The sequence below is a fragment of the Beta vulgaris genome, chromosome 7 (genome assembly GCF_026745355.1).
Source record: "Beta vulgaris subsp. vulgaris cultivar EL10 chromosome 7, EL10.2, whole genome shotgun sequence".
NCBI classification, from domain to species: Eukaryota; Viridiplantae; Streptophyta; class Magnoliopsida; order Caryophyllales; family Amaranthaceae; genus Beta; species Beta vulgaris.
In genome coordinates this window covers 50006041-50030648 of record NC_079208.1, presented here as the reverse complement: position 1 = coordinate 50030648, position 24608 = coordinate 50006041, and the positions used below count along the sequence as shown (strand labels likewise).

At 35.5% G+C, this 24608-nt stretch overlaps 3 protein-coding genes across 3 annotated transcripts; 1 reads left to right on the top strand and 2 right to left on the bottom strand.

The window, feature by feature from the left end:
* The first annotated feature begins 207 nt into the window (after window positions 1–207).
* On the top strand, window positions 208–4197 carry LOC104908654 (protein MANNAN SYNTHESIS-RELATED 1). Its single transcript, XM_010697787.4, has 6 exons — window positions 208–707; window positions 1238–1376; window positions 1467–1537; window positions 2119–2204; window positions 2629–3208; window positions 3663–4197. The coding sequence occupies exons 1-6, from the start codon at window positions 513–515 to the stop codon at window positions 3942–3944; spliced, it is 1353 nt and encodes a 450-aa protein (XP_010696089.2). The 5' UTR covers window positions 208–512; the 3' UTR covers window positions 3945–4197.
* A 121-nt stretch (window positions 4198–4318) lies between these two features.
* On the bottom strand, window positions 4319–15195 carry LOC104908653 (calcium-transporting ATPase 9, plasma membrane-type). Its single transcript, XM_010697786.4, has 33 exons — window positions 14274–15195; window positions 13326–13442; window positions 13183–13222; window positions 12947–13062; window positions 12740–12871; window positions 12547–12636; window positions 12159–12228; window positions 11481–11551; window positions 11279–11362; window positions 11116–11193; window positions 10961–11032; window positions 10759–10842; window positions 10604–10686; window positions 10416–10524; window positions 10287–10342; window positions 10154–10196; window positions 9561–9644; window positions 9256–9393; window positions 8986–9051; window positions 8787–8885; window positions 8459–8569; window positions 7833–8003; window positions 7407–7466; window positions 7112–7276; window positions 6904–7020; window positions 6586–6684; window positions 6339–6476; window positions 6154–6254; window positions 5686–5731; window positions 5450–5584; window positions 5254–5361; window positions 5036–5127; window positions 4319–4736 (listed from the first exon to the last, which is right to left on the bottom strand). The coding sequence occupies exons 1-33, from the start codon at window positions 14460–14462 to the stop codon at window positions 4631–4633; spliced, it is 3270 nt and encodes a 1089-aa protein (XP_010696088.1). The 5' UTR covers window positions 14463–15195; the 3' UTR covers window positions 4319–4630.
* Window positions 15196–15603: 408 nt separating this feature from the next.
* On the bottom strand, window positions 15604–24084 carry LOC104908652 (metal tolerance protein C4). Its single transcript, XM_010697785.4, has 13 exons — window positions 23526–24084; window positions 23366–23420; window positions 22511–22643; window positions 22217–22272; window positions 21178–21292; window positions 21020–21077; window positions 20822–20940; window positions 19236–19355; window positions 17324–17425; window positions 17140–17212; window positions 16338–16405; window positions 16152–16212; window positions 15604–16041 (listed from the first exon to the last, which is right to left on the bottom strand). Exons 1-13 carry the CDS (start codon window positions 23809–23811, stop codon window positions 15917–15919), a joined length of 1371 nt encoding a protein of 456 aa, XP_010696087.2. The 5' UTR covers window positions 23812–24084; the 3' UTR covers window positions 15604–15916.
* Between the last annotated feature and the right edge of the window lie 524 nt (window positions 24085–24608).

Below are 24608 nucleotides of genomic sequence, written 5' to 3'. Positions count from 1 at the left end.
TGCCTGTGTGGACAACATTTTTATGTCAATCACTCATGGTCTTTGTCCATATTGTTGAACAAGAAAACCCAAATTTTCTAAAAGTGAAAAAGAAGGTAAGAAAAAAAAAGCCAAAGAAAGGAAGAATTATAATAGAGCTAAAACTAAAGTAGTACTATAATATTAGTATTTGTAGATTTGTAGATTTGTAGATTTGTAGTGCAGTAGTAGTAGTTGATAAACAAGCAACTTGTGTTGTGTATAGTTTCTGCTGTCGGTGGTGGCCTTTCTCAGTCTTTTTTGAGCACTACATTTCCTCTTCCTTCTATACTCTCACCTTCTCTAGTCTCTACTCAAATCTCTTTTTCTCTCTCTCTTCAATCTTTCATCATTACATTTTTATGTCCAAGCAACCAGTAAACCAATCATCACTTCATTAAATTTCAATGCTTTTCTAGTAAATTTTGCAGTTCACACATTGTTTTTTGTTGGGTTTTGTTCTGTCATTTTTTTTAGTGAGGAAATTTTAGGAAATGCAAAGATCTGAAAGAGATAATCCAAGAGAAAAAAAGAAGGAATCTAATAAAAATTGCATTTTTGTTGTAAGAAATTGGATCTCTAGCATAATGGTAGATCCAAGACAGATTCTTGCTGGGTTTCTTACTGTCACTATGTTTGTTATGCTTGCTCATATGATCAGAAGAGACCATTTTAGCTCTCATTCTGAGGTGGGTCTTCCATTTCTATTCTTTATATTATGATTTTTATGTCATGGGTTTTGCTGATTTTCGTTTTACCATTGTCAGATTTTTTCTAATTCAATAATGATGGTAGTAATCTGATCATTTTGTATTTATTCAACATTGATGGTAGTAATCTGATCATTTTGTACTTATTCGACATTGATGGTAGTAATCTGATCTTTTGTATCTATTTACTATGTGATAATCCTGCTACATTTGATGATTTTGAGCCGTTGACTCCAAATTTTGGTAATTTTTGGTAGAAATTTGTAATAATTGGTTTTATATTTCTGCCATTAACACGTCCTTTGTCTAATTTAGTTTCTAGTAGATGATAGATTGATTAAATTTCAATGCTTTTTCTAGCAAGATTTGCAGTTCACACATTTTTTTTTTTCTGGGTTTTGTTGGGTTTTTAAATTTTTTCCTCATTTTTATTGCCTTTGTCTAGTTTAATTTGTGGTAGATTGATTAAATTCTTAAAGATCTTATATTTTGCAATTGTTTTTATGAAGGTGAGGATGACACCATTTCCAATGACCTCATATGAAGGATCCAAGTTTGAAGAACAGAATAGTGTGTCAGTTGATAGCAGTGGTCTATGGAGAGATGATGCTTCTGAGCTAAAACCTTGTTGGACTAAACCAAGTTTGGGTATTAATTTTGAAATTGATTTGATATTTGAACCTTAGAAAAAAGGTTTTATGATGTCATTTTCTTATTTTGTCCCATCTTTTATTACAGAAGAAGGAGAGCTATCAGATGGATATGTTACTTTCTCTTTAACTGATGGACCAGAATACCATGTCTCACAGGTCACTAACCATATTCCATCCCTCCACCCTCCCTGCCTTGGAATTTTGTTCTGAAACTGATATATTAGTTCTGTCCATCACTTGGTATTTTGAAGTCAATGTAAAAACATCTCATGTGAAAATGTTTTGATATATATATATATATATATATATATATATATATATATATATATAATATATATATATATGTGTATATTAGTGAAATTTTGCAATAAAGTGTAAACTATAAAAACAAATTGAGGTAGTAGATATTCATGATATGTTGAGTATGTCATTGCTTTGTTCTTGCAGTATGGATTATATGAAATACAAAACAATTTTGTTCTTTGTTAGAGTATGATCTGCTGTCATATATATATATATATATATATATATATATATGTTTAGAAGCACCAAGTTAGTGCTAAAATCTCGTCACAGAAGGCCTTTGCTTCATCGATATAGAATTGAGATTTACTTGACTTTTCTTCATTTTCATTGTGTCACAAGTGCTCACAGGGTTATAAACTATAATTAGGGTAGGGCTATGTTAATCTCAACTATTGATGGAGTCTTATACAGTTAAAATCCCTCTTACACAGATTGCTGATGCAGTGGTAGTGGCAAAAAGCCTTGGTGCAACTCTTGTAATTCCTGATATCAGGGGAAGCAAATTAGGAGACAAGAGGTTGGTTGTCAAATCTTGCAACATAAATCATCTTCTTCTCTTTCTTTTATGTTGTCGACATCATAATGACGGTTCTTTCTTTCTATGTGTTTCAGTTTCTCAATTTTCATTATTGTACCTGGGAACCCATAAGTTTGGAATTGAGTGTTTTATTCTGATTTGATTGTTCTCTTTCTAGTTCATTAAGAGTTGATCAATGAGTTAATCCATACAACACGTGCAAGCGTAAAACTTGATGGTTTAAGAGTTGCAAAGGGTTCATTTCTTTTATGCATGTCTTATGACTATGCAGAAATCTATTGCTGGGAAAAGAAGAGGGGCAGAAAACTATAAAGTGCAACTTTTTTAACCACTTGCTTATGGTTGAATGAATTTGGAGTTTGGCAAATTTCGAAGCCTAAGCTTAACCCATTGTTATTTGCAGGGATTTTGATGATGTCTATGATGCTGAGAAATTTATAAGTAGCTTGGATGGGGTGGTCAGGGTCGTAAGGCAACCACCTACAAAAATATCAACCAAAAAACTTGCAGTTGTTAAGGTTCCAAATCGTGTTACCAAAGAGCACATTGTTGAAAATATTGAACCAGTGTTTAGGGAGAAGGGCAACATCAGGCTAGCTACATATTTTCCATCAGTAAATATGAGAAAATCTAAAGCAATAAGTGAACTTGACTCTGTTGCATGCATGGGAATGTTTGGTTCATTAGAGTTGCAACCAGAAGTCCGTGGAGTTGTGGACTCGATGGTGGAGCGGTTAAGAACATTGAGTCGAAAGTCAGATGGTCGCTTTGTAGCTGTGGATTTGAGGGTTGATGTTTTAGAAAAGAAGGGATGCAAAGATAAAGCTGGTTCTGGATCAAAGAGTTGTTATAATGCAGGAGAAGTTGCTACATTTCTAAGAAAACTTGGTTTTGGCAAGGATACCACTATCTATTTGACCCAATCAAGATGGGACAGCAGTCTTGACGCTCTAAAGGAGCTTTTCCCCAAAACTTACACAAAGGTAACATTCGATTCTTTGTCCTTTGTTGAATTGCTTAATGAGGTATTAACCTAGTTTAAGAATGGGATCTTGAATTAGTGAGAATGCTCCTCCGCCAACCTTTTATCTCTTTGCGATCATAGAGCGCAATAGATGGCAGTGCAAAGATGTATACCTCGATCCTATGTAGAGCTGACAATCCTTAACATGTCACGACTGAAACTGACACAAAAAGAACATGAAGCTATCTAGAGGAACCTGAGACCGACGCAAAATCAATCCGAACCGACCACATTTGTTACATTGTCATATTATGCAATTACCCTACAATTATTTAGTTTTTAATATTATTGTGAACAACTTGAATTCAATACCAGACCACACACATATACTACCCGTTTACCTGGGCGTCAGCTTCAATATAGTGCTTTAATATACATGTTTAACTTGGTTATACCGTTGCCAATGATTGCAGGAGGGAATAATGCCTATGGATAAAAAGGATCAATTCCTTAATCCAGAAGCCCCAACACTAGAAGAGGTTGTTGACTTCCACATCTGTTCTGAAAGTGATGTTTTTGTACCAGCCATCTCCGGTCTTTTCTATGCCAATGCTGCCGGGAGGAGGATCTCTACTGGCAAGACACAGATTCTTGTTCCAGCCGATATATCTGCTTCTTCTGCTTCCCCAGATAAATACCTTTCTCATTATGTCACCAAGCAGAACCACTTGGCTTATTCATGCTACTGCTCATAGTTATTTCAGAAGAGAATTATTGGTCATACGTTCTATAATAGTGTTCAAAATTCTGATAAACAGGTAAGTCAAACCATTTTGGGTTAGGCAATTTATGGTTGAGTGATTTTTCATACTTAATTCAGGTTCAGGTAGCCTCCAAAAAACTCGAGGTTACACGATCTTTAGAGATACAGCTTGTAATATATTTATTAAGTTGTACTTTAGTGATTGTAAACAGTGTGATTTCAACATGTTAGTTTGGTTGGTTCGATTTGTGGCCTTATTTGCAATATGAGTTACCAGTTTTTTTTTGCTCCCATTGCTATTTCTCAAATCGGAAAATCGTGTAAGAAAACTGGCATAAAATTCTAATAATCACGACCTTGCATAAGTTCAAACAAAAGGAAAACTAGTACTATATACTGCCACATTTGCATTTACACACTTGCTCGTTTTGTTAGCGTTGTTTCTTTACAGATATAATCAGTAATATCAGCACACAATTTGCTAGAATAGTAGGGATGGGAGCGTGAATTTAGTTGTCTCCCTCCAAAAAATCGACTACAAGAATTGGTCACTCAGCTTTCTGTAGCGAGCAATCGTTACTCATTGCATTGCCGGAAAGTAGAGGGCGGGAACTTAGATGACATATTTTGGCTCCTGAAATTTTCCTGCCAAGTTACTGAAGATTGTCCTGAAAACGTCTATGCATTACGTGCAGTTCTACATCGCTGGAATGGTTTCCTTAACATTTTGGACAAGGGTGTCTTTGGAACCGGTATGAACTTTCCAATAACAGCCAGAGGCCAGCTGTGAAAAAAAAAAATAACACATTAGGGATGCAAACCTCATATGCCTAATCATCAAAAAGGCCACATGTCTTAGACACCCTCTATAGTTGGATGTCCTCGACACCATTAGGGTGCATCCTCTCCACTTTTTGGCTGAAGTTACGGAGACTTAAGCAAACTTATTTTACTAAGGTGAAGAAAACGCACCCTAAATAAGCAAATTGTTGTTAGACTAAAGAGCACTATTAACATTTTGCCTCATGTAAGCTGCTTATTTGTTCGATACTTAGTCAGGACTCTGAAGAAAAAGATACCAACCTGAACAGGCCGATGGCAATGGAAAGAAGCCATAATTTCCAGTTCAGTCTAACAGTTGTGGTGAACTTCCCAAGGAACTCAATGATAACTATCTGTTCAAGATGAAAGACAGCTTATTAGAATCAGAACCAGTTGTTGATATATACTAGTATTAGATTAAAGATGGAAAATGAGAAATCAAAATTCTTTTTAGCAGAAACAGCAGAAACATCACCCACCTGAAGCACAAGTGTAACTCCGATAATTCCCATGAACAGGCGATTACTGGTTATACCCTTAAATACGTTCATTTCATCTGGCTTACGAGCATTGAACTCATTGAACAACTGCAACATAACAAGTACATTAGTTTCTGAATATCATCTGGTGAATATCAGAAGAGTTTACAAAAAAATAAGGAAACTTAGGGCTTACTTGGCACAGAACAAATGCATTGAAAATCAAAGTATTCTTCAACTTATTCCGATGCTCAGCGTCACCTTCTTGTAATAGTGAAAAGTTGCTGCTACCAAAGTTGAAAGTAAGGAGGACAGCCACTTGATATAGAGCCTGCAAATCCACAAATGTTTAATGATGAACACCTCAGAGTTGGCATACATTTTCTAATATTCTTTAAATTTACTAGAAAACACATGAGAGGAGATGTTCACCTGTACAATTAGATTCCTCCACATGATGTTTGTAACAAGAGGCTCCCTAAACAAAGCACACCAGCATGAGTGATTATATATTAAGTGCATGGATTAGCATGCCATAATCACCATAGATCAGGATTATATATTACAGCTTGCAAGAGTTCGAAAAATACTCCATCTGTTTCTTTTAAAAGGTTACACTTGTTTTTTCACGGCTTCCAATATACAAACTATATGCATTACATATTTAGTAAAAATTATAAACATTTAGTATTTTGAAAATAGACATTGAAACAACTCTAACAAGATCTCACATACACAAAAATGATATTTACATTAGTGAGAAATTGAGAATTCACGGTCAGTACTTCTGACCATATATAGCATAGTGTTCCAATTAAAAAAAAAATGGAGTTAGTGTCAGGAAAAGAATTCAAATATTGAAAGAATCAACATGTGAATCTAAAGTCCATAATATATAACCTTCTGCCAACAGGAGCTCTACGCATGAGCTGGTTGGTTGGTGGTTCAGTGGCTAGTGCAAGTGCTCCCAGAGTATCCATGATAAGATTTACCCACAAAAGCTGCATAAACAGAATTCAATATTTCAGAGGAAGAGAGAGATTTCATACAAAAGACTGGAGAAAGGAAGAGTAAGAGCAACTAACCTGCACTGCATTTAGAGGGATACTGCCTGAGGAAACAGCAGCAACGACATTAATAATAAGTGCCGCCACATTGACAGTGAGCTGGAACTGTATAAATTTCTGAATATTTGCATACACAGAACGTCCCCAGCGCACAACCTGCATTCATATGAAAATCCAGTTGCTTACTTTACCAGTAAGTTCTTTTCTGAGATATAATATGAAGAAAAAGATTCCATGTATAAATGAGAGATACATTTTACACTACCTTCACAACTGAAGCAAAATTATCGTCCAAGATAATGATGTCAGAGCTTTCTTTAGCAACTTCTGTTCCAGAAATGCCCATGGAAAGACCAATGTCTGCCTAAAGTAGCAAGGTAGCAACAGAAATCAACTAACTAAACAACAGAGACTTTCAGGACTAACAGAATGGCAACTCAAAAGATGCTTCTCCTACTTGCTAACTAAGACCAATATTTATATTCCTTTCAAAAAAGAAAAAAGAACCAATTTATGTATACGAGTATGACATTTATGCATAAATGAAGCAAACAGAAAAATTGCTCAAGGATCAGCGCAAGACCTCATGTAGCGCAGGAGCATCATTAGTGCCATCTCCTGTAACAGCTACAACATCACCTCCCTTGCGTAAAGCTTGCACAAGCAACAGTTTGTCATTTGGAGATGACCTTCCCATCACCTGTATTAAAGCAAGTAAACACCGTAGAATATTAAGAAAGAATAAATAAAGATTTGGATAACGAAAGCACTTTTAAGCCATTGAGACAAACTGTTATTTTCTTGGCAACTTCCTCTCTTTCTTGTTCAGAAAGTGCACGGAATGCTTTCCCTTCAATGACAACAGGTTCTGTTGCATCAGAATCTGGAGGAAGAATTCCACACTCTGCAGCAATTGCTTTTGCTGTTTGAATGTTATCTCCAGTTACCATCCTGACCTGTTCATCACTCACTGATTAATCATCCTTGAACTATCTTACATCTAAGCTCAAAGACTCAAAGGGCCAATATCTTTCTAAATATTAAATCACCACATATCACAAACCAGAATTGCATAGAATACTGTACCTTCACGCCGGCAGCTGTGCAGAGTCTCACAGCTTCATCTACACCAGGTCGGCAAGGATCCTACACAAGCATGTGCCATAGATAGAACAAGTATATTAAAAAAAAAATTGGAACATTAAACTCGATGCTAAAATTTTCTGCAAAGGCAGAAATAGTGATGAGACAATAAAATACAGCCATATTCCGATGATTATTTTTATATACAGCCACACAAAGGCATCAAAATCGTGGAGGAAGAATGTAGATGAACTAAAAACAGTCTTCTAAGTTTTGAAACAGATCATAGGATTACATAAACCATTTTGCCATCTTCTACTTGTTTCACAGAGAAGGCATGCCAAATGTTAGTGAAGGAATCAGTTCAGACATAATTCTTTTTAGAATGGTATGTTGTCTTCACCAAATAATATTATTCACATTCTTTACCTTTATGCCAACAATGGTTACCAGAATCAGGTCATCCTCTGGTAGAGTCCATTGTGCTAACTCCTCCTCATTGGTGTTGGGAACAGCATTTCTATCGTAAGGCCTGTACGCAAAGGCAACGCATCGCAAGCTTTTTGCTGCCATATCATCAATGACTCCTTTAAAATATGACTGCAGAGAATTTACAAACAATAAGTATACAGAGGTCTATATCTGTATTAGATGAATGTCATTACTGGTTCACTAATTGCTAAACAGTAAAAACCTCCATTTCTAGTTAGAATTATGAGCAAAAAGCATGCAATTGATTCTCCAATGTCCCTAATCAGATTCGTTCATCATTATTATAGAGCGTACAGGCTATATCTTCTAATTGGTGATCAAACCAAAGAGATAAAGGTCATAAGCACAAATTATCACAATCTAGATCATTGTTTTCACAAAAAAAGGCTACAATATCTTGAACCAGGGGTGATCGACATCTGCAACTAGCAACTGGAGAGACAACAGTACTTTTCAAGTTCTGTAAAATTTTTTTAGATAAGATTAGATTACACAGTTTCATCGCAAAGGATAATTTTCTTCAGCTAAATAAACTAGTATACCTGTATGTAAGTTATTATTACCTTTTCACTATTAATAGGTTTTACGGAACCATCCGTATCAAGAAACTGTGTGCACGAAGCGAGAACCATCTCGGCTGCCCCTTTCCAATGGATATGAACATCTGAGTTGGACTGCAACAATATTAAAGTTAAGCAACTTAATTAGAATCTGATAACTGCAAGAGAACAGTTTATAGAGCCAGTAAAAAAAGGTAAGCAACAATAGAAAGGTAATTATTTTCTCGTGAGAGGAGAGTAATATATAGAGAACACTATATAGCTTGTTAACTTAGAAGACAATAACACACACAACATATCCATCTACAAGTAACAGAAAGGACGCAATTACCAGCTGCAATGCAACTCCACCTCGCTTTTTCTCTGAATTGAAAGGGCAAACATGGAGAATAATGGCTTCTGATCTCACAGCTTCGAACTTCATGCCCAGCTGCGAAAATATTACAAATATACTAAGTTCAAAAAATATGTACAGAAGATAGATATTGGAGATAAGATACTGAGAACTTTAAGATTTATAAAGAACATACCTCGACTCCCCATGACAAGATAGCCTTTTCAGTTGGAGATCCAGAAACTTCTGCATCACCACCATCCTGTGGAAGAAAAATAAGTCAACATATTGTTAGTTTTGATACCAAATGCAAGGAGCAAAGCCAAGCAAACTAGCAAAGTATACAAAATGAGTTAAACCTTGCTGCACGGAAATAACAGTTATTAATAAAACAGCACTGGATGACTTTCCTGACATACAAACTTGTCATATACAAAACAAAATGTCAAGGAAAGGAAGAGCATACCTTGGGGACAAAAACACTACCAGTGGTATTAACTGCAACCCCTTCAATTACAAGAGTGGATTGCTCCTTGTGCATCTGGGCAGCATCATTTGGTGGATTTAACCTTTTTCTACCAGCATAAGCCTCAACCACAGTCATCTACAAAAGGATTAATCAGCATCAAAATTAGAACAATTGTTTTTTTTTCTTCACTGATTTATCAAGTAGAACTTCATTGTTCTTCTCAACTCATTGCAAGAAAGGAACAATAGAGAGATAGACCCACGCTTATTAATGTAGTGGCAAAAAGATGCACAATTATTCACCTGATTTAATGTTAGTGTTCCAGTTTTGTCACTGCAAATAGTAGTTGCAGAACCCATAGTTTCACATGCTGAAAGCCTTCGCACCTGCATAGCATAGGATGACAAAAGCTGAACGGTGGAAAGAATGAACCAGAAAATCTATGGTAAAAAATATAGCAAACATAGCTAATTGACATGAAAGCATCCTTGTTGATGCTTTATATAATAATGTTTGATACTGCTACGATATCTCAGTCTCTCACTGATCACTTCACGTTCATCAGTTACTCAAAATTTCACAGTAGATTTATGAATATACATGCGGGTCAATTGAGAACAATTACTAATAGAAAATAAAGCCTTAGGGTAAGACTGCAAGTTACATCCTAAAAACAATTCTGTGTTTGTTGGCTGTCAAATAACATGATAAAGAAAAACTTTTATGTCTTATCAAAGCAGAGAATTGGTAAGAGTGCAAGTATTGAATATGATATATCCTAAAAGGTAATTGAAAGTGGAATTATATTTCCAAACACTAGCATTTTTCAGAGAAGCATTACAAGTTATTCCCAATAATTTAAGATGCAACTAAAGATGTACAGAAATATACATACCAGGGCTTTATCTGCCATCATTTTGCGCATTGAATAAGCTAGGCTGTCAAGAGACATCAATAAGAAAAGAAACTTAGACACCGAAAAAAAAAACAGAGACCCAAAAAAGGGTGGAAACATCTTAGCCTCTTACGTCAATGTAACAGCTAAGGGCAATCCTTCAGGTACTGCAACAACCACAATAGTGACCTAAAGTATGCAGCAGTTGGTCAATAACATAAAATCGCTGAAATTGGAAAACATCGGCAGAATCAATCAATACCGCAATTGTGAAGATCTCTATCACTCCATCTATTGCTTCACTAATGCTTGTTTTACCACTTGTGAATTGCACTTCACCATTAGGTTCCTTGGTGTGACCAGTAAAAAATCTGCAAGGATATCAATTCAGTTATAGCTCTTCCTGGTAGATGTTTAGACAGACAGTACAATGATTCATAAAATACTTACCGAATCAACAGAATGGCAAGTACAGCTACAGCAACAGAGAGACCAACTATGCCTATAAAAGTTGCCACCCCATTTAATCGCACCTAAATTATAAATGTGTTATTAAAACTGTAACTTTCTTACACCAAACTAGAGGCAAGAGGAAAGGAGGGAACCTGCAAAGGTGTTTCTTCACCAGTGTCCTCGGAGATACTTGCCATCAACAATCCCCACTCAGTATTAATACCAACACCAGTTATCTAAAACCAGTAAAAGTAGCCTATGCTTATAATCAAACCGTGTTTCACATAGAATACAAAATAACTAAGTTTAAGACTCAAAACAGTGCTACAAAAGAAATAAGTACAAAGCTCATACCATCATATTTCCAAAGCCATCTGCCACTTTACAACCGGATAAAAGAAAGGGTGATTTTTTATCCTTGTGAACCTACAAAAAAAAAAGCATATGCTCCTTGAAAATTATTAATTCGACAATACGTAAATAAATTCAAAGTGGTCTAACCAGCTTACAATCTTGCTTTCTCCAGTCATGCTGGATTCATCAATTGCCAAGGAATGGCCAGATATGAAGATCCCGTCAGCAGGTACCTGGGTTCACAAGATAAGAAGTTCAAGTATTAGTCTCTGGAGACACTGGATTCAGCAATTGAGTAGAAAGAGTAAATATGTGAACCTGGTCTCCGATTTTAAGAGGCACGATATCACCAACAACTATGTCATAAATAGAGACCTTTTCCCTTCTGCCACCTCTCATCACCTGCAATAATAACATTGCGTGGTTACTTGAGTGCTAACATAACTGTAAAACTAGTTAATTTGTACAAGAAAAGCTTAAGTAAAATGTTATACGTTTTCTCTGTTAAAGAATTACACACCTCTAGCTGTATATTCCTTTTCTCTGCATTCAAGTTTTGGAATTGAAGAGATTGTTTATAATCACTGATGGCTGTTAATGAAGTAGATAAAGGTTAATATTCAAAAAACGCAGTTACTCCGTCATATAATAGAGCAGAAAAAAAATTAAGGTTAATGGTGAAACGGACAACTTTGCAAGCAATGGAAAACACAGATGAACTTAGACTAATGAGCTAAATTCAGACGAGTATCAGCCATCCTCTCCTCTACAAGGAAAAAGGATGGTTTTGCTTTTTGTTGTGAGCTATCCAAGTGCCATGTTTCATATTCATATATACAGATTAGTGGAGAACTTCAAAAAAACTACCAGTAGACGTATCTAAGCCTTGTCACTGTTATCATGTCATTGTTAAAAGTATTTCAGCCATAACATGATTTTAGAACAGAAACTCAAGTCTCAGCCCTATCCATTTATTTCAGTTTAGAACCTTCATATTTAGAATGATGTCAGGTTTTTTCCATCAAAACAACAACTAGGTGCTTTTTCAACAAGAATGGGGTAACTGTTAAACCTTCAACATCATTACAAGTTTAAGACTATAGCATCGCCGTTGAGTTTCAAATGTAGCCCTGTACTATATTTCATCGACCTGCTACTTTTTGAAAAGAAATTTAAAAATTGTGGTTTAATGAATTACCAGTAACAAATATGACAAGCAGCACTGCGAAAACAATACTTCCTCCATCATACCATCCTTCTTTAAGACCCTGCATCCAGAGACTAGAGTAAAAGTCGCAGCCTTTGGGAGGAACATTTGTAATTACAACAAGAGAAAACCAACAAAAAACTTAATTGACTTTCGGAAAATTTAAATTCCGCAGGACACATTCCATCACTCCAGACTTTATTCATGGTTGTTTATGACAGCGAGTAACAACTAACAAGTATCTCCCAAGACGCAAATAGTATTCATTTTTTTAACAAACGTTTTAAGAACATCAAGAGACCTATTTGTGAGTGTTAGATATTCTTTCAAAAATCAGTATATACAAGGATGGAGTTTATAAAAAAAATGCCAAACTCACCTCAGTTTTTATCCCTAATGCTAGTGATACAACTGCAGCTATGATTAAGATAATAAGGGTCAAATCTTGCCAAGATTCCCACAGAAAAGACTGCAAAAAAGGACAAAGAATTAATCAAATGAAAATTTCTGATAAATTCTAAAAATGAAGGTATCTTCTGAAACTATTCACTAAATAAAAATAAAGTGATTACCAAGAAACCCTTTCCCTTTTTTGTAGGGTATGTATTTGTTCCGAAAGTGCTCTTTCGCTTTACAACATCATCCACCTCCCCTGAGACTCCTGTTTCTACGTTTGTACTAAGCTTCTCTTCTAGCCCTTTAACCTGAAAGATACAATGTTGCAACATCAGTAAACATTACAATTGTAAAAGGGTCAAAGTCTATAATAATTTACTTACACCCCCATATTGCTCCAGAGCTGAAAAATTATTATCCCTGGTCATTGAAGTGAGTTGTTCAAGTCCAATTCCAAAATCACCAGTTGCTATTGGAGGTGACACTGAAGGGCCTTTCACTAGATGCATCACATGAAAAGAACATAATAAGCAAGTGCTAAAAAGGAGCCAAATTATAATAATTGTTTGGTTCACAGGCTAAATAGTACAAAGCTTAAAGCATAGGATATAGGAGTTACCAATATCTCGTTCCCCAGCCAATTTAAAGAGCATTGCAGCCTAATGAACCAACAGAAGAAACAACAAAGTGTAAAGATATACCCCATCAAAACAAGAAAAAATCTTAAGTACACCAATCCTGAAATAGTCTAGTAGTACTTACTCTCACGACTTGAGCATGAGCCCTTATCATTCTCCTCCTCTGCTCTTTATCCTCATCCTTCTTTAGATCCAACGTGTAGCGAAATCGACGGGAAGCATTTAGCACAAGGGCTGCTTGCTGCAAGGGAAATAAATTTATCAGAAACATAAGGTTCCAAACACGTTTCAAGTTATCTTCATAAAAATAACATTAGCAAGTAAGAATGGTAATATCGTATTACAATAACCAAAACAAAACTAGTTTTAAGAACGGCAAAGAATGGGATAATGCCTCATCAATGTTAATAACCTGAAAATTAAAATTCTCTCTTCCAACCTAGTAATCTACCTACACTCTATGCATATGTAATAGTAGAATCCGAACTAAACCAACAACTTGACAACTAATAAAATCAAAACTATTTTCGCTCAAAACTCATCAAATAGAACTTCTTATTCGACAAACGATTTAAGCCAATATGATGCAATTTTCATCACATGCACCGATTCGTTTCAACACCCTAACTATTACGTTCATCATTTCTTTCTCATCATTGTTATAAATGTTGAAATCGTGAACCCTTCATAAAATTTGAAGTTCTCAATTCACAAAAACCATCTCAATCACCATAAATTGATTGAACACCACAATGAACATCATAATATGTGTACCCCCCTAGTAAATAAAGTTAAATCATCATATTGCATTGATAATTTCCACTCCATCCCATTTATATACACAATAAAACCACATAAGCAAATAACATCACGGTACATACTACGTACCCAAACACAATATATTAACTTTTCCAAAGCAATGTAAAAAATGCATGCAAGATCATAATAATTTCCCCTTACATATTATCAACAATAACAATATCATATTCGTTTGTTGCAATTTATATTTTACAAACATTATATATTATATTAAAGTACGTGCATTAGAGAGCATGAACATATTTTAACGTACCCTCCAACGTCTAAGGGATTCAGGTGGGGCATTCTTAGTATTGCCAATATCAAAAGGATCATCCACAAACTCCTCCTCCTCATCCTCCTCATCATATGGCTGTTGATGGGCAGCAGCCTCGACATCGTCGGCGGCGGTTTCAGGCGGTGACATTTCCTTATACTGGCTTGCCTCTTGGCCACCCGCCATTATTAATTTCCCTGTTTTTTCTTCAATATCTCTCTCTTTCTTTCACTTCACCAAAAAAAAATTTTAAAAAAAAACACAAAAACCCCAAAAATTATGATACAAGTATTAGGAGCCTTCTCAAGGAGAGATGGCACCGTACTCTTGTTTTTTGGGGAAAAAAACAATTTAGTTCGGAGCCACCACCCCCTTACTAAAAAAACAGGGAAACTAAAAAAAAACAGCCAAATTAAATTTTGTAATTAGTACTGCTGTTATTGAATTATTATTAACCAACAATGAAAACGGATCATTGAAAAAAAAAAAAAGAATTAATCCCACATAGTTGAAACGCGTAAAATGGATGAATTAGAGAAAATAAAGGAGAGATTATCCACGTAAAAATTGTGTAACCCAATATTAGTATGAGTAACTAAAATTTGCTGAATTTAGGGTTAGATGAATATCACTATATCTGATATAATTGTTTTTTTTTTTTTTTTTGAAAGGTTTACCTTACCACAAATATTCCGAAAATTATGCCACAATTCTCCACCCTTTAATCTTTATCTCCCCCATTTTAGTTGTTGATTGTATGGTTATGGTAATGGTGATGACAGTTGATGTTACGAAGAAGTACTATTGAAGTATGGAACATGCTCAAAGTACTTTTTTTTGTGCACTCGCATACATTGCCAACATTGGTACTATTGATGGTACATAAGAAGTTTCCAAGATATTTCCCGCCTTAAAATTCTATTATATGTTCTGTTGTAGTAAAATATATTTGTACTTTCTTTGGGTTCCCACCACATACATATCGCAAAAAATGAAGTTTGATCGTTAATTACTTTAAAAAGTATTGATAAAAGATATAAGCAAATAAGATCACGAAAGTAAGTTTTACGACAAATTTAATGGTATAATATTTATTTGTCATATTATAAGAGATGTTTGAAGTAAACGCTAATTTCAAAACGGTGAATTACTTGCTACGTTTAATATATATGCTTCGTTTGATGTCAATCGTACAAGATGAAGGCCATTAAAAATTCACGATTGATCATATCATATCATTTCACTTCATTTTCAGAAGTCGTTAATACATAGTTATGCAGAACTAAAAGTCTCTTTGGATCTAAATATGATATAGAGAAAAAAAGAATTAAAAAAAAAATGGCAACATCTTCCCCACTTGCAGATTTTTGTACTTAGACGACAACATGATTGAGCTTGTGTACTTTCTAATTCTCTTCAATCACGCTCACGCCAGAAATAATAACAATGTGTATACAAGAATCAACCAAACTATTACTAAACTACGACAAAAACTCACATCTCCCTGAGCATCATTATGTACACGAGTTTTCAAGAAAATCAGCAACATTCTGGATAATTACATTGCAGCAATAATGGCCAGGACTCAAAAGAAACGGAAAAAAAGAAAACATCAGATGAACGAATGTGTACTAAATATATCAGGATGGCGGGATGATTGGGTTATGAGCCTCAATGTCAACATGGCGTATCCCAGGAACAAGCTTCTGGATCTCTGATTCCAGCCTATCCACTTCACTTCCTAGAGCAGTCACAACTTCCTCACCTGTCATTTACAATAATTTAGCTTCTCTAAAGGATGGCATAGATCTCCATTCTACTATCCATTATGTCAGTACATGCTCATTCACAAAGACTTGGTCCGTGGTTACATACCATAGTTCGACATAACCTTGAGCAATTCAGTTTCATCCTCTCCGTTTGCAGCATCTCGAAACTGCACATTTGAGAAGCTTTCGGCTAAGTTGATACACCAAGTGAGCACCAAAGCGTAATATTTTTTTCTAGAACAAGAACCATTAAAAACGGAACGGTGATGGTTAGTAAATCAGCAAATTTTACCTGTCTACCCCATGATTCACGCCCAGCACGATTAATATAGTTTTGCACCAGCACAACACCATTGAAATCTGTTGCACATACACCTTGTCAGGAACTCAGGATGATACAAAATAGGTGCAGGTACTCTTGAATCTTGATTATACGATCGTACAGAAGGGGGTATTTGACAGATCCACTAACTCAAGCCTCATTTATTGGACATTAAAGAGTGTCTTATTCCATATACACTAAAGAGACACAGCAAAACAAAAAAAAATGAACCAAAAAAAAAAAAAAGAGCACCCTCCATTTGTAAATTGATGGTCCGTCCACTTTGACTTTTACACTCACTAATGCACATCTTTGACCATTATTATTCTTAATTATATATTAGTAAAATTATAAGTTGATACTCGAGACTATACATTTATGACAAATCCAAGATCATGAATACAAACGTTTGTTTTTATATATTAGTAAAAAAATAATATGGTCAAACGGAAGTATCTAAATAGCGCAAAAGTGAACCAAACGGAGTAATACATGATTTCCATGGGTGCACAACTCATATGCTTTCTATGTCTTAAACACACCAGAGTCCATATGGCCAGACATTTGTCTAAACTTTCATTCAGTCTTAGTTATGAATGGTAGAGGCAGCAAACAAGATTAAGCAACCCCCCAACCCCGCCCAAAATAAAAGCAAGTATAAATAAACGAGGTCATTAGCCTAAATGAGCATAGTAGCCTCAATGTAATCATATATAATGCAATCTAAAAAAAATTCATCTGAATAATCAGACATGGAAGTACATAAAGTTACCAATTTCTGCCTTAAATCTGAAGAACCCAGGTCCGATCACCTCACTTTTACAGTCATAAACTGCATCTACAACCTGCCATAAATATAAAGATATGCAATGAGAAAGAAGAGGCACTGTAATGCAGTTATGATTTAAGAAATACTGTGACTCAAGAGGAAGCGAAGGCACGCATAGAGTACATACCGGGTCATTTTTCAAAAAATGCAAGACCTTTTGCATATCTTGATCATCAATTGCCCTCCCAATCAAAGCATGACGATTTCTCTGAATCAAGAATATTGCGACCTGCACTTACCCCACATACAACAGCCCAATATTCATGAGCCACAGGTTGCAACAATCAAACAAAGAATACGACTACAACATCTGCCATAAAATAAGTTCGATAACTTTCTCCTATCTGGGAAATTTGATCCAATTCCAATAAACCACCACCACCCAAGGTCTGAAGACGTCCACATGCAGAGAGGTTGTTCGAAAAAGACCCATACTCAATTCCGTAGAAGAACAAAGGTTGGAACACGTTTTTTTTTTCCAACAACCAAATCTGATCGGCAAGGGCACTGGAAAGACAGCCAGAGCAATCCACTCTTATGAGGTCGATCATCACTGTTATACAGTTGGTGTAGTGGGCATTTCTCACTTGAAAAGCTGCAGACCAAGTGTTCAATTATATGCAATGCTTGTTGGATTTAAAAGGAGTCCGGTTACTATGAGCATTGACATAGTAGACCACCAACATAATAAATATTCTAAAGAATCTGTACCACAACCATATATATTCAATACTCCCAAACAACCCATGCTCCTCTTATCTGCTCCCTACAGTTACAGCAGTTTCTATCAAAATTTCCAATTTCAGTATTGAGACCCCACAACCAAAACAAGATCACTATATTCCCACAATACTGATGCAAATTTATTCTTTGGGGTGATGCGTCTCTCTCCAATCAAAGCAAAACTACTATTTAAAGTGCCACAGTTCCAAAGCAGCTGAAGGCATCTGGGTGAGCAGTAGTTTGGAGAAACATGATACTTGTGATGAGCAGCAGCCACAGGCAGAAAACAGCATTGACACCTTGTGTCCCGTGTTCAGAGGTAGATATCGTTATGGGATACATGTCAGGGCGTTCAGCTCATCATAATTCAAAATTTACAAGTCATTTGTTAAAGAATTTTATAGTCCCTTTCCCAAATTAAAAAAAAAAAAGAAAAAGAAAAGAGAACCTCAGCAATTCTTTACGTCAAACCTTATGAGAGATAGAGAGGGAGGCATCACGAAGAGAAGGAAGATAAGATGATAACATGGGACATGATCACTACGGCCACCTACCTCAATCAACATTTCACAGATTAATGATAAAGCCGGTTTCACATTCAATTGACAGATCTATGGCTTTTTCTCTCGAATCCTAGATCAGAAAAGTAATTCTCTTTGCAGTGACTCTCTTTCAGCCCTTTGCGATGGCTGAAAGATACTGACAGATGCTTGGTACAAACTTTCCATCGTCTTTTCTGTACTTAATAAGGTAGCCATGTCAAAGTGTTCGATGGAGGGTTCTTGTGTCATATTGACATGCATATGCTGGAAATAAGCCGTGTTTGGGTAACATAGCTTACAGGTTTTTTATGTGAGTGTTCAGAGGATTCAATGGGACGAGATTTTGTTGCGGCGATTTTTTATTTTACTGTTATTGTAAATAATTTGGTCGGAACTTTATATGGTCCTCCATGATTATGTAGGTAACATAATTCCTTTGCGAAAAGTAGGTTTTATAAATAGCTTCCTTATGCTTCATAGCTCATGGTGCTTTCCCTAGCTACTAGCTAGTCACTCAAAGTTATAACACATCATTGTAGTTCTTTCCTATTTTCTGTCTGGTTTCTGTAGTTTGCACTTCTCCCAAATAATTAATACAAGCTACAAGAAGCAAGCTATCAAGAGCATCAAATACAGGTTCTAAAGAGGTTGGCAGTAGAAAAAAGCACTATATATTAAGAGCTTATGCCATGGAACTAAATTTAATAATGCCGAACCGGAAGGCACCAAAAGCTGATGACGAGAAACATGAAACATCTAAATCATTTTACTCACCAGACCAAGCAGGTTGCCAACAATAATTGAACCGATAGGGTCATAAATTGGATTCCCAGTGGCATTTACCGCCATTAGGGACGCACCAGCAATAACTAAGCCAGTAACTGCAGCACCATCCTGCACAATAGAAATTCATGAATCAGGGACATTGTATTGTAATCTTCTGTTCGTGGTTTTAGTTGTATCCTCTACAAACAGTTACTCCCTCTGTATTTTTTTATCTTTCTCCATTGAAATCTTGAGACTATTCACTATTAGAGAGAATCTTCTAAATTCTTCTCAAAATATAAGAAATAATATAGTCATGTGGAATCTTGTTTGATTTGTCTCAATGAGTACTTTTTTTTTTTGATATCCAACCATTATATTTTTTATTAATATGTAGTGAAAGATATTTAAGGTCAAAAAAGTAAATTGGCAAACGCGCACAATGAAAATAAAGATAGAAAAAAGACAGGGAGTACTACTTACTAGTTTTTAATCAATGTTTTTCCCTTTTCATTAGAAAAAATACAAGACTCGGGAACATGATGAGGGGGAGATCAGAAACACTATCTCTTTCCTTGGGCAAAAGAAAAAGAAGACAGACAATATAAATAAATTGCAGTAACAAAGAGAAGCACGTAAGGAAACAGAGTGGAAAGTGGATCCCTTGAAGTGCTTGAGCATATGAATAACATACCATGAATAGGATTAACTTCATAAGGGTGTCTCACAATTAATTTACATAAGTGCAATGCATGAGTCAAGATTAAAGATTTAAAGTCCAGAACTGAAGCAGAAAAATCAAGATTATGGGCCTTATATTCAAGCTGATGCAACTGATTGAATCAACAAAGAGTATGTTATGGCAAAAGGCCATAGTCTCATAGACAGTGTCAGCACTCAGCAGACTACAAAGGTAGAAAAAAACACTATTTTGAATGGAAAACTCAAATTACATTATTACTGAGTAGCTCAAGCAAATCAATACTATAGTCTATAGATGGACGATGAAGGCAAAAGTCCCATATCTATGTAATTAAGAATGTCCTATCGAACGAGTTACTCTTTTTCACAAGATTTGACCTCCTCGAAGTTTGTCTTAGAAGTTAATTTAATTTTTTTGTGAATTTGGAGTATTTTGCTCTCTCCTTCAACTTTAGAGAAAGAGCACAAGAAAAATAGGGAGAAAGTGAATGAAAAAAGAGGGACACAAAAGAGCTCATTTATGGGAGTAAATGATGCTACCAAGACCAATACTTTCCTAATCAACCAAGGGTACTCTAAGCACACCAAATCCATCCCCAACCCCATTTGTGACACTTTACTCTCAATTGTTGAAGAAAATCCATCCCTCAACTTAAAGAAAGTACTAAATATCAAAACAAGACGAGTTCTGAAGCAAAATGCATGCTAGATCAACAGGCCTAACATCTGCTCACTTCAGCAATAAACATCAGTAAACAAATCTAAAGACCAGGATGCATAGATATATGGAGTAGTAGATATAAATTGAACAAAAAGGGTAAATGATATACCTATGCCAAGTTAAGGAGAGCATATGTCTAGTTAATACAACAGTAACAAGCACAAACATTTACCTCTGTCATGACTGCAACAGCAGTTGGATCATGGCCACGCCAAATGTAGTCTCTAAGCTTCATTCCCTCTGCAGCGGCGCCTTTCCTTACAGCATGTATCGCAACAACAAGAGAAGCACCTAAACAACTGCTAATATGTAAGAAAAATCAAACAAGTCATCATATAATGACCAGAAACCTGAACTAATATGACTGTACCTTCAATAATAAAGGAGCCACCAATCACAAGGGCTGCATATCCAATGTGTTCAGGGGGCTGAAAGATGTACCATAAATTTAGAAACATAATTTCGTTTGGAGCACAGAAGCTAACACTCATCATGCAGTAAGTTCAACCCCCCCCCCCCCGGTACTACCTGTGAATCCCACAAGTGTTGAAATCCATGAACTACAGTTGCACCCGAGCCAAGGCAGAATATCCCAACAGCAGATATCAAGGACCAAACGAATCTTTCCTTTGAGTAACCATAGCTACGCAACACAAGCAACTGGATTAGATTTAGAATGCAGAAAACATTAACCGTGTAAGCAAGAGAGAATAGGCCAAGGTAATCAACTGTCACAGCTCACCTCGTCAGTTTTCCTAGGAGATTTAGAGTTAAAAGCCCATGGAAAGCAACTCATATTTAGATCATCGGCCATTAATCACAATTAAAGGAGCTACTTGAAATATTTATCAGGTTCAATAGCGTTGTTTTAGTGAAAACCAACCCAATTTTCTATTTCACTTATCTTTGTCTCATTCTTGAAGCAACTGAGCTCCTCACTGAACAATTGCCATATTTATGAAAGAAAACTTTTCGAACTATGAGCATCTTCAACCTTATTTTGTTTGCTATTGATCTACTATTCATATTAGATCACATGGTGTCAATATATATTCTGATGATGACATTGCCCATCCACATATAACAAAATAGAAGAACCCCCTCAGATATGTATCTCTCGGTCACCCACCACACATGTCCCATTGTGGTTGCATTACTTTGAAACTATACAGCTGGATATTCTACCAATATCAGAAAAGAAAGTCACTTGAAGCCCAACTATCCAACAAAAATTTTATTCCTAGAGATCTAGAATTAAACGAAAAGAATTAGGATTTTTTTTCCTGAAAAAAGTGGTTTCTCATACTGCATACTCACCAAGATATATCACTTACACTGATCAAGCAAGTCAACATGGAGCTCCCTAGTCCCTCCTACCTATTTATTATGTGATCAACCATTGATCTGTTATTCAACAAGATTTCTCTCTTAAAGATATAGAAACATTCTGAAAGTAACCTAGAAGCCTAATGTGATAGAAAGCTTCAGACACAAGGAGTTAATTTAAGTTTTCATGAAATAAATGCAAGCATAGAATCGATGGAGTTAATTCCCATGAAATACTTACGGATGAAGAGCGTCTGGACCACGCCTTGAACTACTCAAACCATAAGCAAGAAGCACCTATAATGTGAACTTGGATTAGTCTCTCTGCATCTAATAATTAATGGATAGAGCAGTGTAACAAAATTCGCTAAATACTTCACTTTTCCAATTCTCCCAAAATGGGCCAAAAATAGGCCAAAACTGACCATAATTCACTTTTTTGGATTGCAAAAATTCGCGAGTAGATTAGGAAATTATGTTACAATGGGATAGAGTCAATCTTAAAGCACCAAAACTTCCATGAACCATATATTACCTGATTTGCAAAATCTGCAAGTGAATGTACAACTTCAGCTAGCATAACGTGGCTAGAGGTCGTCCACCAGACCCCAAATTTGAGTGAAAACACAAGAAAATTGCACCATAATGCTGTTGTAACAGCGCGTTGACTAGAAAATCAAAGAAAGCAAATCAACAAATGAAGAGTAAAAACTGCAAAGATAAAAAACCATCCAAAAAGCATTTGATATCATACGGATCTTTAAGGCAAAAGGTATCATCATGAGCAATCATAATGTATGTGTAAATGCATGCAAAAATTGCCTACGCCCACTACACAACTTTTTGTATACTCCTGAACGTATGTCGGGATATAGTATGTCATACTACAAAAATTCTACCAGCATCAATCTCAAATTGCTAGACATGGACAAACAACCTATCACTCTCAGTAATGAGTAAACCACTCATAAACATGATTGAGGCACTGTCATCACTACATTTTCTTCATTTACCTCAAAAACTAGTTATCGTATAATCGATGAAAAGCAACAAGTTGTCCTCACTACTGAAAACATCAATCAAAAACACTTCAAAGAAAAAAAAAATCGAGCAAGTAATGAAACAAAGTAAAAAAAAAAACCACGCTAACGGGATAAATTAAGGATATACATTATTATTACACTAATCAATTAAGACCTCTTGTACAATAAAAAGCATGTATATCAAAACGAATTGCCTTAACTATAAAATTCAAAAGAAAAAACATTGAATCGATAGGATGAAACAAACAACATTTCCAACAATCCAAGAATAAATGATTTACAAAATATTTCATAATCACAACACAATAAAAGATTACATCAAAACAAAAACGAAATAGAATCAATACCTGTGTTGATCATTAACTTCAATCCTTTTCACTTCCTTCGCTCTAGTCAAAAAATCTGCAGCTCAAACACAAAGACAAATCAACAAAACAACAACAAAGAACAACAAAAAATAAACCAAAAAATAAACAAAAAATACAAGAAAATGCAGGAAACAATTACTGCGACGAAATGAAAGCTGGTGATGATTGAAATCAAGAGGAAGTTGGGGAAAAGACGAAACCCTATTCGAGTAATTAGGCAACAAAAATCCACGCAAAAATGTAGGAGAAATAGAATTAGGAGTTCTTTGAAACCCTTGTTCTACAACCGAATTAGAAGGCGTCGAAGAATTAGAATCATCGGAAAACAAGAGAAATTGAGAGAGAGAATGATGTAACGGAGGAGGTGGAGGTTGAGGACGAGAGAGGAGAGAGAAAATCCGAGAAGAACGCATTCGCCACTGCATAATACAATCGCGCGTTTATGGTGTATTACTGTTACAACTAATGTTGATGTTACTGCATTTTTTTCAGAGCAAAAATGGGGAAATGAGGAGAGAGAAAGAGATGGAGGGAAGAAGAAGAAGAAGAAAGTAGAGTGTTGAGTGATTATGGGTTTAAGAGTTTAGACTTTAGACTCAGAACTCAGAAGCAAGCAAGAATAATAAGGTGGTTTTTATGGCAAATTATTGCTTCCCTCCAACTTCTACGGTTCTACCACTACACTTTTTTCTTCTTTGTGATTGTCATCAAGTTGTTACTATCAGCCTCATATGGGACAAAGAATTTCTTTTGCTATAACTTGGTAAGTAACTTTTTTTTTTTTAACTCGTAAATTAGACCTGTCTAAAATAAACCGACTTAAGAATTTGATTCGATTTTTTAAGTTTTGAACTAGAGTTTTTGACTCGAAATGACGAGTTTGGAAATTTTGAGTTATGATTACGTTAGGATCAACCTAACTTGATTTACTCGAAATTTTAATAAAATTTTAAAGAATACTATTTTTTGTAAGATATAATTTTAAATAGTATGGGTAACCAATAATCAAACATATTATATATTTACATAATATATATTCTATATGAAAGATAGGATAATAAAAAGTTGATAAAAAAAAAGGTATCATTGATATGTATTTTTTACCCTAATTCGACCAACAACACATAAAACTCGACCTGACCCAAAAATATATCCGTCTCGTTTTTACCAAACTTGAGACCCGCCCATATGACCCGTTGGACAGAGAGGAGAAAGATTAAAA